Source organism: Centroberyx gerrardi, chromosome 12, assembly GCF_048128805.1.
Source record: "Centroberyx gerrardi isolate f3 chromosome 12, fCenGer3.hap1.cur.20231027, whole genome shotgun sequence".
Classification (NCBI taxonomy): Eukaryota; Metazoa; Chordata; class Actinopteri; order Beryciformes; family Berycidae; genus Centroberyx; species Centroberyx gerrardi.
Window position 1 is genome coordinate 8,927,845 of NC_136008.1, and position 18,622 is coordinate 8,946,466.

The 18,622-nt window shown below is 41.1% G+C and overlaps 3 protein-coding genes across 3 annotated transcripts; 2 read left to right on the forward strand and 1 right to left on the reverse strand.

Moving 5' to 3' along the window:
- The first annotated feature begins 938 nt into the window (after window positions 1-938).
- Window positions 939-8,843, forward strand: rhbdl2 (rhomboid, veinlet-like 2 (Drosophila)). Its single transcript, XM_071926628.2, has 8 exons — window positions 939-1,383; window positions 2,213-2,456; window positions 4,652-4,800; window positions 5,411-5,523; window positions 5,792-5,892; window positions 6,273-6,333; window positions 6,456-6,517; window positions 7,209-8,843. Exons 2-8 carry the CDS (start codon window positions 2,226-2,228, stop codon window positions 7,386-7,388), a joined length of 897 nt encoding a protein of 298 aa, XP_071782729.2. The 5' UTR covers window positions 939-1,383; window positions 2,213-2,225; the 3' UTR covers window positions 7,389-8,843.
- Window positions 8,844-11,550: 2,707 nt separating this feature from the next.
- gja9a (gap junction protein alpha 9a) lies at window positions 11,551-13,716 on the forward strand. The gene is made up of 2 exons (XM_071926598.2): window positions 11,551-11,600; window positions 12,198-13,716. The coding sequence occupies exons 1-2, from the start codon at window positions 11,551-11,553 to the stop codon at window positions 13,714-13,716; spliced, it is 1,569 nt and encodes a 522-aa protein (XP_071782699.2).
- Window positions 13,717-14,921: 1,205 nt separating this feature from the next.
- LOC139932732 (c-Myc-binding protein-like) lies at window positions 14,922-17,570 on the reverse strand. The gene is made up of 5 exons (XM_071926602.2): window positions 17,445-17,570; window positions 16,849-16,921; window positions 16,306-16,354; window positions 15,932-16,061; window positions 14,922-15,810 (listed from the first exon to the last, which is right to left on the reverse strand). The coding sequence occupies exons 1-5, from the start codon at window positions 17,457-17,459 to the stop codon at window positions 15,766-15,768; spliced, it is 312 nt and encodes a 103-aa protein (XP_071782703.1). The 5' UTR covers window positions 17,460-17,570; the 3' UTR covers window positions 14,922-15,765.
- Between the last annotated feature and the right edge of the window lie 1,052 nt (window positions 17,571-18,622).

Below are 18,622 nucleotides of genomic sequence, written 5' to 3' on the forward strand. Positions count from 1 at the left end.
TGATTAAAACATTTTGAGGCTATACTTGCGTATTGAGAAGGAGATAATCCACTGGCAAAGATTCAGTGCTCTAGAGCAGTGATTCTCAACCTTTCTCATATCAAGGATCCCTAATTTAGTCCACATTGGGGCCACAGACCCACATTTGATGAGATTTTGTCTAAGAACGAAATCTGAGAAAATACTTTTATTGTTGGATATGATTTTGTCCAGAATTCCATGACTATCTGTTTTGTAGGTAGAGAGATAACAGAGAAACTATGATCAAAATGGTAATTATTCTATGTTCTCTAATTGTTTTAACTCCTTGTAAATGAAATAATGGTGAAGTTAAACAACTCATCAATTTGCTGGGGACCCCCTGGAACCCCCTTAAGGACCCCTGGGGACCCCCTGGAACCCCCTTAAGGACCCCTGGGGACCCCCTGGAACCCGCTTAAGCACCCCTGGTGGTCCCAGGACCCCACGTTGACAACCACTGCTGTAGAGATGTTATCACACCCTCTGCTGGTAAAATATAGAAGTACTCTCGACTGTCCCTTTCAAGGAAATGTACAGAAAAAGTAAATATTTTTTGTTAGTTCGTAAAGCAATGCGTGACTGATTTTTATTTGTTTCTCAGCAACTTGCACAATATGTAACGGCATTCATGGCTCTTGGTTGTGGAGTCTAATGCCACCTTGTGGTGTAACTAGGGTCATGCATTTATTGAGGTGGGACATGGGCCTCAGTGCACTTTACTGAATTAGGTACTGTATAATTTAGCTTTGAATGAGTCACTCGCTGGGTCAAAGATGGTCTTTGTTTTCATGTTTTATAGGGCTGCAGTGGGTGGTGTGGGCTAGTTGACCTACTAGAAACGCTGAGCTTCTGTCTACAATGTGGATAATGAGGCTCTGCTCAGCCAGTGACGTCACGGGTCTCAGGTGTGGCACTGGGAAACAGGTAGGCGGTGGTTTTACATGGCTCCCAAACATCAAGATCCGCTGTCATGCTAAGAGCATTTTTATACTGAGTTTACTGGAAAAAAGGAAGTGGTCGGTGGTTTGTTTGGGCTGAGGAAGGAAATTTCCTGCGGGGAAAAACAGGGAAAGATCTATAATTATCTCAAGCTTTTTTTTTTTTTCGTTCTTCTTCCGAGCGCCTATGGACAGTCATTTTGAAGAAGGAACTTCGCGGGTTGTCTGATCCTAAAACATGGTGGAATGGTTTTAAAAGAAAAACATAAGGATGCATTTTGAATTCCAGTACAATCTCTAACCATTTGCAATTTCTAACTCTTCTAACTTTTAATTTGAGTTGTTTAGAAAAAGTTCAATCGAATAATTTATGCTTTTCGGGCCGCCTGCGGACAGCGCTGCACTCTTCCTGTTGAAGGTTTAGGTGAGTAACAGTAGTTCATTTCATTCAACACTAGACCAAATATTTGCCAACTTCACCGTGTCTAGGACCCTCAAACAGATGTGTATTTTAAGTTGTAGACCTCCTTCTGAAATAGTCATCCACCCATGCCGTGTGAGAACAATGCAGACAACTGAGCATACGTGGTAGCCTAGTAAACAGCATAATTAACACAGTGAGTTTCTGGGATGAATGAGTTCGTTACTTAATCAATGAAATATAATTAAATGAAGCTCATAATTTAGTTGGGAACTCCTTCAGTGCTCCTCTGTGTCGGACAGTCGCACACATGCACATTAAAGAGTAAAAAGTACAAATCCATAGTAGTCTTATTATTCCATGCGTCTGTGGTCAGTTTCTTTTCTTTCTATTTTTAAAGTAGAACAATAGAGATCAACAAATATATTCATCAGCATATGAGTTTGGAATTACATGTTTTTTATTTTTTTTTATTTTTTTAGCAAAACTGAGTTATTTACTTAGTCTTTCTTTGAATCTTTGAATGTTGCTTTATGCCTGTAGTTTTTTAAATAAATAACCTTTTGGGGTTAAATATGTAAAAAGACAGAAAGTACATAACAGTTTTACCAGATGGTACATCAAATCTTTGATGCTGAATATCAGTACAGCACTTTGTCCTATAGCTCAGGATATCATGGCTCACAAATGCTACATGCATGTTGAAGTTCCCTGTTGTATCACATCCAAGATAATGCAGTCTTTATGTTCACTGTTGTTTCAAATAACTTAATTTCTCAGTGCCTAAAACCTGTGAGAAAGAATTAATAAATATATGGAGTCTCCTTTCTAGGTTTGGCGAAGTGATGGAGGACATCAACATTGAGGAGCAGGACCCGTTTCCTGTGGACAGAGACGGGAAGCAGTGGAGGGACGGAGCGGACCGGACGGATGGCAACAGGAAGATGGGATGCTGTGAGAAGTTCCAGCGCTCCGTCTCCAAATGGATGCTGCCAGAAGACTCCCGCAACACGTACCTGGAACGCGCCAACTGCTGCCCGCCTCCCATCTTCATCATCCTCGTCAGTATTGGAGAGGTGAGGCTTTCAGAGACACTGGGCCGGGCTCATTCCTTGCAGGATCATTACACTGCATTACATTACCTCCAGCCATCTTGCAAATGCTGGTAAACTATGACGTTGGCTGACAAGTTTGTACATTCCAGCTGCCACATTGACTTATCAGTTTTCAGAGGTCCTCTTCTTAAAGGAGGAATCCACCCTAAAACGCTGACACTGTAAAAGAAAAACAGCTATTGGCTATTTGCATTTATGCACCCATTTTGTTTTTGATGGTGTATTTTTCTTATTCCCACGGATTTCCAGCACAACTGCGATGGAGTGTCAGTCCCTCAGAATCAAAGAGCAACGGCTTCTTTCTAGACTCACCATTTTGCACTGATGTTCAGCCATCATACAGGGAGAAATCCATCATGGAAGAGGCAGAGAGACCAAGTTCTCCACCCACAGCAGCCTCAGTAGACCAGAATGCAATGCAGCCACAAGACATTTTTGAGTAAGGGGCGTGACTCGCTTTTCCTCGATTGGGAAAAACTCTGCTCTGTAGCTCTTAATATCAATATTGCGCTCTCTCCACTTTCACCTAAATCCAACAGCTGACTGCAACAAGTTCACTCCTGTTGTCTGGGGCTTGTTGAAAGGAATTCTGGGAAATGTAGGAAATCACTAAGTGAAGTAAGGCAGGTTGAGGGAAAGTGACACAGAAAGGCACACCAGAAAAGTAAATTGCAACACTTCATCACGAAATAATTCCTGGACTGTAAACATCATAAATTGATGATATCAAACAGTGTAAGAGTATCCAAAGGTGGATTTTTCCTTTTTAAACTGATTTGGCTCATTAAGCGGTTAATGTGGCTGGTGAATTTTGGGATTTTCCAGCTACTGTGGCTAGTGTGCAAAAATGATTAGTGTACTATATGTGGCACACACATACAGTATGAGCTGAGATTGGGACAACCAGTATGGATTCTGTGATCTAATTCTAAAGCATGTACAGCGTACATTAGACACAGCCATGGTGTTAATGACATTATTGATTTTCTTTGATTGTATTTAGGGCAGCAGATGGTGTGGTGAACTTGTTTATCAGGGCCTGTATCCGATATCTTTTGATCGTGACACTAAGTGAAACTATTAGTCTTATTTGACATCATACAGCTATTTGATTATTGGGTGGCTCTTGATTTGAATATGGCCAAAGTCTAAACTGAGAAGCTCTTGTACGGCCATAGACATTCGCCTTTCTCTTTCTCTCCACTTCAATCTCTCAGTTTCTCCATCTCAAGCGGTTTATTCCTGTGAATGTCTTAATTCATTGAGTGCAATCCCCCAGAAGTAGGCATGGTTTCAATGAAAATAGGAGTTGAAGGTTCAGGTTGGATTGGGTGCAGTTAATATTAAAAGTATGCGATTCAGAGGTGCTTTTCCAGAATGTGTAAACAGAAAGCCACCGTGCCTCATTGATTTTTGGATGCAAGTAAATAAACACGTCTGTGTATCACGGAGAAGCGTGGACTGTGTGGAGGTTCAGTGGGAGATTTGTTCAAATGGCAAAAGGGGATGCTGGTGGCCAGGATTCCCCTCATATTTTCCCTTAAAACTGCGGATTTCATTATTTCTTTCACAGGGTTGATGTTGATCCCCCTTATATTGTTACCATTAGAGAATGGTTGGAAAGATATGCCTAAAACACTTAAAATCTAGGGAAGTCTGTACAACATTATATGCAAAGTCAGTGTGCCAATTGGTCTTATGTTGGTCGCGAGGTCGCTGTCAGAATCGGTTGAAGGATGTCAGTTCATGTTGCCGTTTTCTTTCTTACCAGTCAGCACTTTGCTTATTCATACTTGGGAAAGGCAGCTATCAGCATCTGAATGAACAGCTCACCCTTTGTTGCTTACAGATGTCCACTGTCACTGCATTTGAATGACTGTGGATACTAAGGAAGATTGACTGAGCTGGCATGGTCTTTTTCAACACAGCCATGCTTCACATTCATACAGATACAAGCATTCAGACCTGGGAGCTGCCAAGTGTATTCGCAGTCTTTTACCGGTTGGCAGCAGTTTATCTCTTTGTGCGATGTTTTTGGGAAGAGAGTAAAAGAATAACACTGCCTGTAGTGTGTGGTTGAACACTGAATGAGCAGGATATTTTCTTGCAGACTCACTATGTGACTAATGCGGGGTGCGTTCGCTGTTGTTGGTCAGTTGGCAGTGTTTATCTACTACGCGGTGTGGAAGCCACAGAAGCAGTGGGTGACCCTGGACGACGGCATCTGGAACAGCCCCCTTACCTACAGGTCGGACCTTAGGCAGGAGGCCTGGCGCTTCGTCTCCTACATGTTCGTCCACGCCGGGTAAGGAGCGGGCTTTGTTAGAAAGTGTTAGTGAGCATTAATAAACATTTTGATGTCATTCCTCTCTATGTTTAAGTATGACTATTTTCTTCCTTCTGTGGCTGCAACTAACAATTATGTTCCTTCGCGATTAATCTATTGATTGTTTTTTCAATTAATCATTTAGTCTATAAAATGACAATAATAATGACAAATGCCCATCACAAGTCACCGGAGCCCAAAGTGATGTCTTAAAATTGCTTTTTGCTGACCAGCAGCAAGTGGAAAACTCGCACATCCAAAAAAATGGTTAGTGCAGGTGCATCAGAAAAAAGCAATAGAATCAACAGTGAAAAAACCGCCACACTCTGCTACTTGCAATGCAACACATTTTTTTATAACAGAACAGCAGCCAAAAAACCCCAAACAAATATTCATTTTAGAATGATATGAAAGGATAGGAAACCAAGTGAATCTTTGCATTTGTGAAGCTACAACCACCAAATGATTGCTGTTTCTACTTGATAAATGACTAATACAATTAATCGATTATCAAAAATATAATCGATTAATTTTCTGTTGATGGACTAATTGTTTGGCCGCTACTTCCCTCCCTGCCTCTCCCTCCCAGTGTGGAGCACATCCTGGGGAATCTGGTGATGCAGCTGCTGCTGGGCATCCCTCTGGAACTGGTCCATAAAGGCTTTGAAGTGGGGATGGTCTACATGGCCGGCGTCCTGGCAGGTGGGCGTCACCCGTCTATCTCTCTCGCTCTCTCTCCCTCTCACACAAACAGCGAGAGATAGCACTCTCCACTGATAATCAGCCTTCAAAATGTACGCTAGACTTCAGAAGTGAAGTGTAGGCGAGCGCTCTGAACGGTACGCACCCAGACTTCTGACACTCGCTCATCTTGAAGTTGGTTTTTCCTGTTTGTGTTACAGCAAACCATGGGTGTCAGAAATGCCATTGATGCTAAAGCCGATTATTTCTGTGGCTGTTTCCCCTTCAGGCTCCCTGGCCAGCTCCATCTTTGATCCTTTCAGCGCCTTGGTGGGGGCCTCTGGGGGGGTGTACGCCCTGATAGGAGGCTATCTCATGAACGCTGTGGTGGTGAGTTTAGATACAGCTGGTTTTAAGTGGAAGAGTTGGAATGAACATGAACTTGGGCTGCATTTCATTCTCAAGTGCGTTGATTTCCCTATTTCACTGTCACTCTTTCAGTACAAATGTCATTTTGATCGTTTTGCAATTAATGTCAATTTAAAGGTGCATTTAGCAGTTACTGAGCTATTGAGCAGACATTCAAGCCCTTAGTGTTTTCACTTTTAGGTATATTCTTATGATATTGGTGTTGCGTATTCTTGTGCTTTTTCTGCTCTGTTAAGCGTGCCTTAGTAGAATCAGCAGTGCAAGTCTTCCCTTTATTTTGTAAGGAAACTGCTATCCAAATATTATTATTCTTTAAAGCTGGCTTGTGTTTCAATTCACAGAACTTTCGAGAGATGATTCCTCTCCTGGGAGTGTTTCGTATCGTCGCCATATTGCTTATTGGTTGGTTCCTCTGGATTCTCCTTGTTGTATTTCCACCTAGTTACTATCTTATTACCTATTGGCTTATTTGTTATGATCATACTTCAAAAAATAGATAAGTTAATGGTGTTTTCTTCCTCTAGTTGGGACAGATGTTGGATTTGCCATCTACAGAAGATTTCTCAGCCATGAGACTGGTTTAAAGGTATGAAAGCATCTGGTTTTGAGATTTCCCTTCGCCTGTAGAGTACAGGGTTGTTTCAACAGAACAGAAAACAAACAAAGGGCTTTGTGCAAACCTTTTCTCACATGGAAACGGCCTTAAGAGCTTTCCAGCCAACCTCGCCCAACAGTGGCAGGCGATGGCTTGGATTTGCTTGTGGCTATAGGAAAGATCAGTAGCTGTGCAGTAGTTGTGTCACCCAGCCAGGGTTAGGCTTATACAACGTAGACACAAACCTCTTGCCAAGAGCGATAAATCATGCAGCCACACGCCTCTGTATAGGCATGTAAACACAGACTGCAGACTATACACTCACGCACAACCTACTTATTTGTTTTTCATCAATAGTCCCCATCATGATGTTTCGGCCCTTGTCGTTTGACTCCATAGTTTTAAGTTTTGAAGAATAAAACAACAGCCCAAAGCACATCTTCTCCCGTTTTGACTAAGCATGTTTGTCTTTCCAAAAGATTACACCAGAACCTGCTTCCTCACTCCCTTCCCCCCCCTCTGTTATCTTCTTTTTTTCCCCTTTCCGTCATTTATTTTGGCAGTTAAACTGGTCCTGCTAGTTTTGCGGGGTGTCAGATGACAATAATTGAGGGTCTGTGGTCAGTGTGACTTGGGTGGTTAAAGACTAGATTAAATCAAACTCCACCCTTTCTTGCCTTAGGTGTCCTTTGTGGCCCACATCGGAGGAGGGGTGGCAGGAATGACCATCGGCTACGTCTTCTTCAGCTGTTACAACAAGAAGCTGCTTAAAGACCCGCGTTTCTGGTTCTGTATAGTGGGTTACGTAGTCTTTGTGCTCTTCGCTGTGCTCTTCAATATCTTCCTGTCCCCAGCATCATAAGTCCCACTCACACTACCTTTTTATAAAAGTTAACACTAAAAGCCTTAAAGTCACACTCAGGAAGCTGCATTTTACTGATCACGTATTGATGATACTGATGATGTGTTTCAGAGCAAAGTTGCTTTTCAGGGACTTTCAGGGTATTTTTATTTTTTTAAATCTCTGATTTTAGAGCAGAATTTGTTCTAATGGAAGGGGGCCTCCTGCTGTGTATCTGTAGCATTGCACAAGGCTTGTGTTTCGCATTTTAGACAATAATGTTGATGATAATGTGCCTTTTTTTTTGTCTAATTAAGTAAATAATTTAGTCCTGAAATGAAATTTTATACCTTGTAATACAGGTATTGATATTTTTTGTATTACAGATATGTTTTCGTTTTAACTTTGCCGTGTTTTATCAGGGTAATTTATATGTATGCATTCAGATGTATTTGTACTGTTCATGACTGTCAGCAACATTAAGGAAATCTTCTGTCATTTTGCTCTGATAAGAATTAATTCCTCAGACTTTCCTCTTCCTGTTTTTATGGCATCTTTTTCTCTGTTCCTCTGATGTGTGGTAGCCAGTTTTTGCTGAATCATCACTATCGTAGGCCTCCAGTGTTTCTTAAAAATGTCCGTTAAACTCAGTGAAATCCCTCTTTCACATAAATCACAACATTTGATGAAGATGTTATGTTAACCTCTCAGGTGTCGCTTCTATTCACAACAGTTGCTCCGCTGTACGATAAGACTAATACGATAATACAGTTTCCTCAAAAGCTTTCTATGGAAAACCAGGCAACTTCAGGGAAAGGGGATTCATGTCCAAAACACTGGTATTCCCCTTGTGTTTTGTAAGCAGTGGACCTGATTTACCACCAGGCCTTGGCTGAATGCCTGGGTATTGTTTCAGTGACATCCTGTTGACAGGAAATGACCAATTATGTGTTGAATTCATTAAGATGTAAAACTGTTGATTCATTTCTCTGTTATAAACATTACTTTTTGTTTTGTGTGGAAACACAAAACTTGGGCTTTAAACATGAACCTCCAGCTTTTGCCAATCGAAACTATTAACCTGTTAGTCAGCATAGTCTGGGTAGATATCGTACCATACCGTTACTTTGTTAGTATTCTGTTGTTGAACATAGGGCTACACAATTAATTTGTGGATCATTTCAATGGTGTTTTAGTGAGTTATAGTACGTGTAACTGTATAGTGACTGTACATGAGTTATGTTTCGTAAGTCTATTAAGAAAAGCTTTATCACCATCTTACATCTGGTAGGTATAGATTTTGATATAGGAGCAGACTTATTTAATGCCATAACTTAATTTAATTTTTGTAATATTATGACCAAAGCTGATGTTTTGACCTTAAACACTTGATTTATCATTGCCATAGCTTAATGTTTGAGAGAGCATTTTAATAAAATTTTGACACATTGTGAAAAGTCTTCTTTGACGTCCTTGATATAATGTTTTGTCATGTAGAATCTCTGAACATCTGCAGAAAAGGGACAAGGCTGTTGATTTTGTCTGATGAATCTATACAGTGTTATCAGTAAAGACTACATTTCCTGCAGGAGATGGCTAAAGGTGGCTAACATGGCTAAAGGCTAGCAGGCAGTCGCAGTGTGTGCATGGCACCAGCCTGGTGTTTCATGGTGCCAGGCTAACTGCTTGGCACTCTGTAGCAGGGGGGGACATTAAAACAAATAAAATTGATTGTACCTCTATCACAGCCACCACTTCCGTCCCTTTATGTGGAACATTCCATAGTTTCCAAACTCGCCACATCAATATAACCTCGTGCATTTGTAATAGATTGTTTTCTTTGGAAACAAACAGTGGGAAACAGTATGTTGCCTTGTACTCTACAGTAGACAAAGTTGATGATGTCATTCTATATGAAAGCTGAAAACCTTTGCGGACATTGTAGTGGTAATCTATGAGATTCCTGTGTTTTTATGTTGATTTTGGTGACATCTTTGGTGCTAAGTGGTCTTTGCTGTGGTGTTTTTGCACTGTACTTCCCAGAGATCACCTGTCAATCAAACAGTGTCCAGTGCTGTGACGTCTTTTTCTTTGGATTGATGAAGTTTGATCAGATTGCTACAAAGTCTGGAAATGTATGGAAAATTAATTTGAAAAGCTTTGGAATTTGACAAAAAATCTGTTAATACTATATACCCTACAATGTTACTATCAACATTGTATTGAATACTGACCACAATTCTCAAATTCGGTCAAGAAATTAAGGTAAAAGTAAAAAGTGTGCAATTTTGAAATGGAAAATGTGTAGGAACCCTGTTTTATATCCAAGGGAGTAGGAAGGTTTTGTGTTCTTGATCTTCAAATAATCGTTTGTGTTTTCTTCAAAACCTCAGAAACTGGACTTAAACACTTGCTTTGCTAATGAGAACAGAATTGGAGCAAATTTACAGCAAATTTGACATTTGTCCAAAATCCCACTTGACAGCCTAATGATGAAGTCAGTGAGTAACATAAAATGTTCAGTCATTTTTTGCCAAGGCAGTTTAACTCATAAGTCAAGAGGAGGTGAATAGTTGTTTCACACTGCCATAACAAGAACAACAAGAAATCCAAAAATGCATTCTAACATTATTTTTAAGTGAAACAAATTGTGCAAATAGACAATGGGCAAGAGTGCTTTCTGTTACAACTAAATATAAAGATGAGGCTGAAATACAATTAAAAGTTGATTGCTGTAATTAAAAGAAAAATGTGAAGTAGCACCAGGATTTTCCCAGTAATCACTGTGACCCTCTGTCCCCTGATTTGCTTGTACCAGACTTGTTTAAATCAATCGTGCTCTGCTAGGCCATATTAGGGCAGAATGAGGGATTTAAAGTCAGAGATGAAGAGTTCAGTTTGGGATAAACTCACATTAACAGATGAGCCATATACATTTTTGGTGAGGAGGAAGTCTTGAACTGAGCTTAGGTTAGTTGTGTCAGTTTTGATCTAGATGAGCAGAAGCAAACTGGTGCACAGGTCACAGAGGTCAGTTGAATTTTTGATTTGTTTGGCTCAACCGTTTCCGCAACCGATAATTAAGCTGGTTTTGGGGTTGGGTTTGCTCTTTCCTGCTGATAACCAATATTTTCACACTTTGAGATGGTTTGTCACGCTCTACATAACTAATGACATGTACTGTAGAGGCTATTTATAGATGACTAGCAGTATATCAACAGCAAATACATGATTCCTCTGTGAGTAAAAAAAAAATAGATCATGTCATCATATGGCCTTGGAGCTCTGGGAAACACATCATGATTAACTCAACTACAACCAGTCATTCATATCATATGGAGGCATTTAAAGGCATTGTATGGTCTTTAGAATTAGAATGTGTAGCTGGCGAGTGCAACAAGCCAGTGATTGATTTCTTGTAAATGGGATAAAATTTTGTGTCAAGTGGATGAGACAACTTAATTACATCCAGAGAGGAGCAGCAGGGTATGAAATCGGACATGACTCATTGATTGTTTCACAATAGTAGAAAACTTATTGATTAAACAAGGCCTGTGTGGATGAGTGACTATCATTACATTGGTGATGTGGAGATACTAACCATGGTAACTGTTTTCAGCCCTCTTCGTCTGTACATGCTGAACAGCTCATCAGATAAGCTGCAACAATTAACTGCTAATGTATCTTTAGCATGTAGCCAAGATGGAAAGATCTGCAAAACAAATAAGTCATTGTTGAGCGTCTATTTGGAAACAGTGTGGTTACTTACAGCCACAACTAATACACACACTCTCAAGTGAACCACCAGAATATGTATGAGTTACATTTGTCATGTCCATGCAAGCAAATTGTCTAATATTGTTGTGTGGAAAAGTAAAACTTTTTAGAGTTATACCCAAACAAATACAGGCAAATGGGCTCTGACTCTGCCAACCTTGAGGCCAAAATCCATGTTACAACCCCATTGCTGTGAGGCTATCCAAATGTATTGGTGGATCTGTTGGTATTGACTGTCTCTTGTCAGAGTAATGTTGGCACTCTTCCCTCAACAGCTCAGTTGTCCCCACTCTGTGTCTGGCAACACTGGGCAGAGGCGGGTCACTGAAGTTCAGGTGATGTGCAGGGACAGATGTGGAGGGCACCAACGATTTTTTCAACATTTTGGTGACCACGTCACAGCTGCATGACCCGAGGAGATTTAAATCACCGGCAGTCCGTCCATGCTGCTGCAAGGTAAATGGAAACTACACAGAACTCTGTCCTCCTTGACAATGCTGCTGCTGAAGGGAACGGCTTTGCTAGGAGAAAGCAGGACCGATGAAAATATCTAAGGAGAAACAACTGGCCTAGATCAAATCAGTGGCCGTTAAGGCTGCTGAGCTTACTTTTTGATATCTTCTTTTTGTAAATATGCATCACTTAGGATGCATTATCACTTCACATTACTTTCCTCAATGTTAATATTTCATTTTTCCTGCCGTGAGGTATGTCCTTGATAAATTTATTGGTACTTGTTAATTGTTACTTTTATTAAATTAGCTAACTTTTCTAGAGTTTCTAATGGTTTACTTTGAAGCTAAATGACTTGCCTTAAATTTGTACTATGCTAACTTAATCTGAAAGGCTGCTCATATTTTCTATCTACTGTTATTTTCTATATAAAAATCCAATTTGCTTCCTCAAAGGAATACCATACCATACCTGTAGATATACCCATTATACATTAATGCTTACACAAATTTGAAAATTGGTAACAAAACTCAACAATTTAATCAAATCTTTTCCCTAATTATTTCATCTCTCTCTACTCATTCCATGCTCTTCTGCCAGTCATAATGGCCGAGTAAAGATGGGGGACTGGAACTTCCTTGGTGGGATATTGGAGGAGGTGCATATCCACTCCACTATGGTGGGCAAGATCTGGCTCACCATCCTGTTCATCTTCCGCATGCTGGTGCTGGGTGTGGCCGCCGAGGACGTGTGGAACGATGAGCAGGCCGATTTCATATGCAACACCGAGCAGCCTGGGTGTCGCAACGTGTGCTACGACCTGGCTTTCCCCATCTCCCTCATCCGCTACTGGGTGCTGCAAGTCATTTTTGTGTCTTCTCCCTCGTTGGTTTACATGGGCCACGCTCTCTACCGGCTTCGGGCGCTGGAGAAGGCCCGGCAGAAGAAGAAGGCACTCCTGCGCCGGGAGCTGGAGATGGTGGATGCGGAGATGGCCGAGGCCAGGAAGAGGATTGAGCGTGAGATGAAACTGCTCGATCAGGGCAAGCTCAACAAAGCTCCTCTGAGGGGTTCTCTGCTGCGCACCTACGTGGCTCACATTGTCACTCGCTCCGCTGTCGAAGTGGTCTTCATGACGGGTCAGTATCTCCTTTATGGCTTCCACCTCTACCCGCTCTTCAAGTGTGAGCGGGAGCCTTGCCCCAATGCAGTGGACTGCTATGTTTCCAGACCAACAGAGAAAAGTGTCTTCATGGTGTTCATGCAATGCATCGCCGCAGTTTCCCTCTTCCTAAACATCTTGGAGATCATGCATCTGGGCTACAAGAAGATTAAAAAGGGCATCTTGGACTACTACCCCAGAGATGAGCGAGACGAGCTCGATGACTACTATGCCAGCAAGTCTAAAAAAGAATCCTTCGGGCAGATGGGAATCAACGTGACCCGGAAGGCAACGATTGCCTCTGCACCCAGTGACTACAACCTCTTGATGGAGAGGGTCCAGGGCACAAACATGTACCCAAACCTTATCAACCCTTCGGCTTTTCTACCTCTTCGGGGTGAGCCGGCCACTCAGCAGGCTTTGGATGATCCTAAGGGTGCAGTTCAAAGCCCCACGGAGAATAACTGCACCTCCACCAACACGAGTAACGAGCCCCGCTCACCACCCTGCGACTCAGTGACCCCTCCAAAGCAGGAGGAGGCTGAGGACTTTTCGCACCTTCCCCCGCACAGTGAGGACGACGGCAGTGAGATAGGGAGCCCGGACTCTCCGAAATGGCCGAAGAACGCAGCTCATGCTTCCTCCTGCCCCACGCTGCCAGTAAGTATGGCGAGGAGACCATGGAGGGGTCACGGCTCGTTCAACTGCGCCACAGTTCTGGAGGGTAGGAGCTCCGACACAGATTCGTGTGGGAATACAAAAGCCAGTAGTGGATGCCCCTCTACTCGAACGCGGTCAAAATCAGATGCCAAACATCACAGTCGGCCCTCCACCCCGGAGTCAATAGATGACTCCAGCTCAGGATCCAGGCACAGCCTAAGACCACCTTCATCTAACCGCAAAACATCCATGGCAAGCAACACAAGCAGCAAACGAGCCCCGGACTTGCAAATCTAAATTCTGAATGCAAATTTAGTTTTAGTCCTTATTTGCACCACAGAAACCTGTCATTACTGCCATTCATGACGGACACTGCAGTTCATATATGGATTTAACAGCACTCCAAGCCTCGCTCCCCCTTATTGGTGAGAGGTTGCAAATGTAGATATTTGGTGCGTAGTTCCGTCCTCATCTATAAATGTTTAAAACCACTGAATAGGTATCAATACTGCATGCTTTCATGGCTCATACAGCAAAGCCACTTTTCAGTTGACTTTCAGTGACATATTACAATGAGGAACAACAGAGGTCTACAGAGGTTACAAGTGGACTGTGCATATTTTATATATTTTTTAAATGTTCTTTGGAATAAAGCTGTTTTCTATTGTGACTGACTACTGCCAATGCTACCAAACTAGCACGAAAAAAATTTAACCACAGTAAGTGTTATTTTGGAGGTCTAATCCATGATTAGGTACATTTGGCCTTACTGCAGTAAGACATTTATTTATTTATTTATTTGTTCCGCTCATGGTAATGCACAGCTCCAGGAAAAAAAAAAAAAAAGCAATTCATAATCAAAACACAACTCAATTTACACAGTCCATGACCAAAAAGGAGCAGGGAGAAGAAAATCTTATCACATTATCACTAAATGAGTGTGACAGGGTTGAATGATTTTTCATTGTAATGTGACGTCCTTACATTCTATTAAAAATTACAATATCATTTGAATATGAAGAATATATACCATAAATTCCAGCCACTGCATTCACCATATGCTCTAGGGACTATTCCGTTTTTAAGTGAAAATTCAATTCTGTCTCCAATAGCCAGGTTTCACAATTATGGCAAAAATCTGACACACTGCAACGGGGCAGACAGCTAGTTCAGTATCACAGGGAAGCCTACATGTTAGCTCTGCTAAAAAGTACATGTCCAAACTATGTGACTGGTCAAAGTGTTACTATTACATCAATACTGAACAGGCAGAATTACATCGATATTTTTGGTATATTGTTTTGTCCACAGGGTGCTGTTTTTTCAGAGTTCCATTATACATTTTAGGGCATCAGCAGGAGTGACTTGATCACCTTTGAAATGTACGGGAGACAGCCAATTGACCAATGTTGAAAGCAGAAAAGATGGAAAGATTGGCTGGGATTTTATTCAGACCGATTTTCTGAAGATCCGAGTTCATGTTCTGCCTCAGAAGTAACAGCATTACTATAAATCAAAGTCCTGGGTGCAGAAATTCACACGTACTTATCAATAGCATATTAGACACAGTGGTACTGCTGAATTTCTATTCTGCCATGTAGTTTTCATTCTGTCTAATCAAGGACTGATTTAAACCCGGGACGTCCTGTTAGAATAGAAAACCAGCAGGACTCTGAACCCCGAGAACTGGATTTGAGGACTACTGGGTTTGTGTTTTCGCTGGCTTGTAGCCTGAGGGATATTTGTTCATTTTGCATCAATACATGTTGAGTGCTGGGTAGTGAGTGTTCAGCCATATTAACTGTACTGTGCCTGACAGCTGTAACCACTACAAGTGGAAAAATCCTGTGATATTCCAATAAGGGCCTGACGGAGATTAGTTCCACTGATGATGCACCAATAAGATCAGCACAAAAAAAAGATTCCAGCACAATAATTTGAGCTTTTTATATTTACTTACAGACCTTTGTAAAGAAAGAAGTGTGTCTTAGAATCCTGGACAAGTATTTTGTGTGGAGAGGTCGTATTATTATGAAATATGTTAAAAAAACAACAATGCCACAAGATTCAAGCTATTATCAACCGTATAGTCAGATCAAAAATCATATTGGCACCAATTCCCATGTATTAAGAGGAAGGGCAGTTTCAAAGTCAGAATCCAGGCTCAATGAACAAGACAGATATGTTTTATACATTATGTACAAAATAAGTTAAACTCTAAGAAACGTAGAAACTAAGACTTACGAAAAATAGCACAGCGCTTAGCAGTGCTGTCTTGTCATGAAACCCAAAGTGAGATCCATATAAAGAAAAACTACATCAATCAAGCAGAGGCTCTGTTGGGGTCTAGTCAGCTGCTCCATCCTCTGGCAGGGGTTCATAACGCTGAAGCTATAGGGGAAAAGGGAGAAAAGGTGAAACTACATTAGACGATTCATACATTTCTTGAAATTATGCACACGTTTTACACTGAGAACAAAGTCCTTAATTTCATCATGAGCAGAAAATATACCCTTGTTTTGAGTTCTTTGTTTTCTTCTACCAGAAGTGCACACCTCTGCCTCATCTCTTTCAGCTCCTGCTGCAGAGCCTCGGTGTCTGCCGACTCCTCGCCGGCCGCACCGAGGTACTGCCTGAGAAATCTGGGGTAGACCCGGTTAAAGAATCCACAAAGCAAATTTGCAGCAACTGTTCCCCATTATCACCTGAATTCTAAAAAAAAAAAAAAATCTCCCCGTTATTATTGTGGTTTGGGTGGCGGCGTGAACCTGTAATCTCTGAGTCATCACCTCAACTCATTAACAACTGTGCCGAGCTGTATTTGCTGCTAGGGTGGCGCAGTTGTTTAGGAGCGGCAAGGACTGCTTCATGAGTACAGAAGGATACTCCACGGCATTGTTGGGCTTGTCGGTCTGTTCATACAAAGCCACAAGTACTGAAATCCAGAAAAAAACAAAACAAGATTAGATGCAATTGCACAAGAACTGAGGCAATTTGTAAGAATTAGTTCAGGACCAATGTTCCCTCTGAGATTATATTTTGGTGTCATCTAATCATTTATCACAGTGACCAAATTATATCTTATAACAAAAATCTGTTGGCATTGTTGATGGCATTTTTATTTAAATTTTACAAAATTTCTTCCTATCATCATTCAGCCTGCTCTTTTCAGAGTAAGGGAATCTATTGCCATTATTAAACAAATGACCATATACAGTAAGTAAACATATAATATTCAAAAATATTTGTACAAAACACTGTACAATTCATACAAAAACAGCAATTTGGAAAAGGGTAAGGGGGTGATTTCAGTGGGAACCTTGTCTACAGCTGAATCTCAGGTTGCTTCATTTGCTTTTTGTTGTAATGAATTTTGTGTAAAATGGACAAGCTCAGTGAGAAATAACCTGTAGAGAAAATGTACCATACCACTGGTAAGACTATCCAGAACACCAGCTCTCTCCAAGTATCTCCGAAACTGTTCCCTTTTTGAATCCGAAGCCTATGGAGAAAAAAGATTCAGTGTTAGTCAGTTCACTACCAACTGATAATGTTGTACAAAGCTGTTCAATGCTACTAGGATACACCATCAAAATTTAGATGGCAGCATGATTGACAATGTATTTATTTAATTTGTCATTTGTGCCACAAGGGCCTGCTAGTTAGTAATTTCCAGTCTGACTCAGCATAAAATGGTCAGATGAAATGACCTGCAGCATAATGTCATCCCAACTTAAAAACAAATAAAGTAATAAAGTTAACTTAGTTTGTTGACAATGGCTTGAGGGTTTTGAACTCAACTTTAGCAACAAAAGGTTAAAATGCCAAGTCATTAGGGAAACCAGAAAGGTAGTGAGCCAGAGCTGAATGTTTGGTGTCACAGGTGATCAATCTGGCGGCTGGTAGGAGCGTTACCTTGTAACCTTCCAACCGGCTAACATTAGCTTAGCTAGCTTGCAATCTGTTAGACATGCAACGTTACTTCACGACAACAGAAGTCAACGCGAAAACATAAACACACTCACTCTATAATGCGCCATAATGATGTGAAGGTTATTTCCCCGTTATAAATACTAGTTATGTTTCTAGCGACACAACCATCCATGGACACAACGGCGCCCAAAGTTGTAAAGCAGGCAAACTGCCGGCCGGATGGATGTAGTTAGTTTCGTTTATCACTTTCCTTTCACGTAGTGGGTGTGCTGGGCTTGCTGCTGCCTTCACGTGCTCTTCGTAAACTCCACTATCCGATTACAGAAGTCGTAAACAGAATTTGGCGCGCATTCAGATGCTTTTTGTCAGCAACAAAAACAAAATGGATCCTGTAACAAAAGTAAAATCAAGCGGGACAGAGCTACGTTGTACTGGAGCGGCAGAATGAAGAGGAGAAAATGTACCTCAGTCATGTAAAAGTGTAATGCTTTAATTAATTTATTACCCAAAAGATGTTTTATATCTTTTGTACGCATACAAATAAACTCTTCGGCTAATTACTATAAATAAACTCTCGGCTCTTCAGCACCCAGAGGACAAATTGTAAGTATGTACAAAAACATGTGACAAAGAAGAGTGAACACAGAAATACAGCAATAGAAACAATGCATAAAATAGGGGGAAACCATCGTGGGGGAAATCACTGCACCGCTCTACATCCACCTTGCATGACTGAATGTACATCATTGTAATTGTTCCCAAAGTTAAATATGCCTAAAAGCTGTTGGGTGGTGGGTTGCGCAGCCAACAATCTTAAAAACCCTTAATTAAAGTTTGTTGTGCTCATGAACAGCTAGGTACACTTGGGGCATTTTCCCTCAAGACACAAATCGCGGCAATTCGGGTATCAGACAATACCTTGTTGGTTTGATCAAGTGTGTTCGCTCCTTAATACAATATTTCCGTCAGACCTTGAAGGCAGCATTTTTACTGTTGTGGATGTGCGACGCCATCTGCTGGTGACATCGCAGAATACCATAAATAGCCACTTCTTGATTTGGCTGGCTTTTTTTTTTTTTTTACCTGTATTAAATGTGCATTTTTTAACTGGAAATGTAAAAATCAACGTTAACTTGTTATGACTATAGACTGAAATTACTTGACAAATTGAACACTTGTCACAAAAGTATGAATTTGTCTGTTATTCAGGTGATAGGTCACAAAACAAGTCTGAGTACTAGTCAGGTGACAGCGGAAAGCCTCCGTAGAG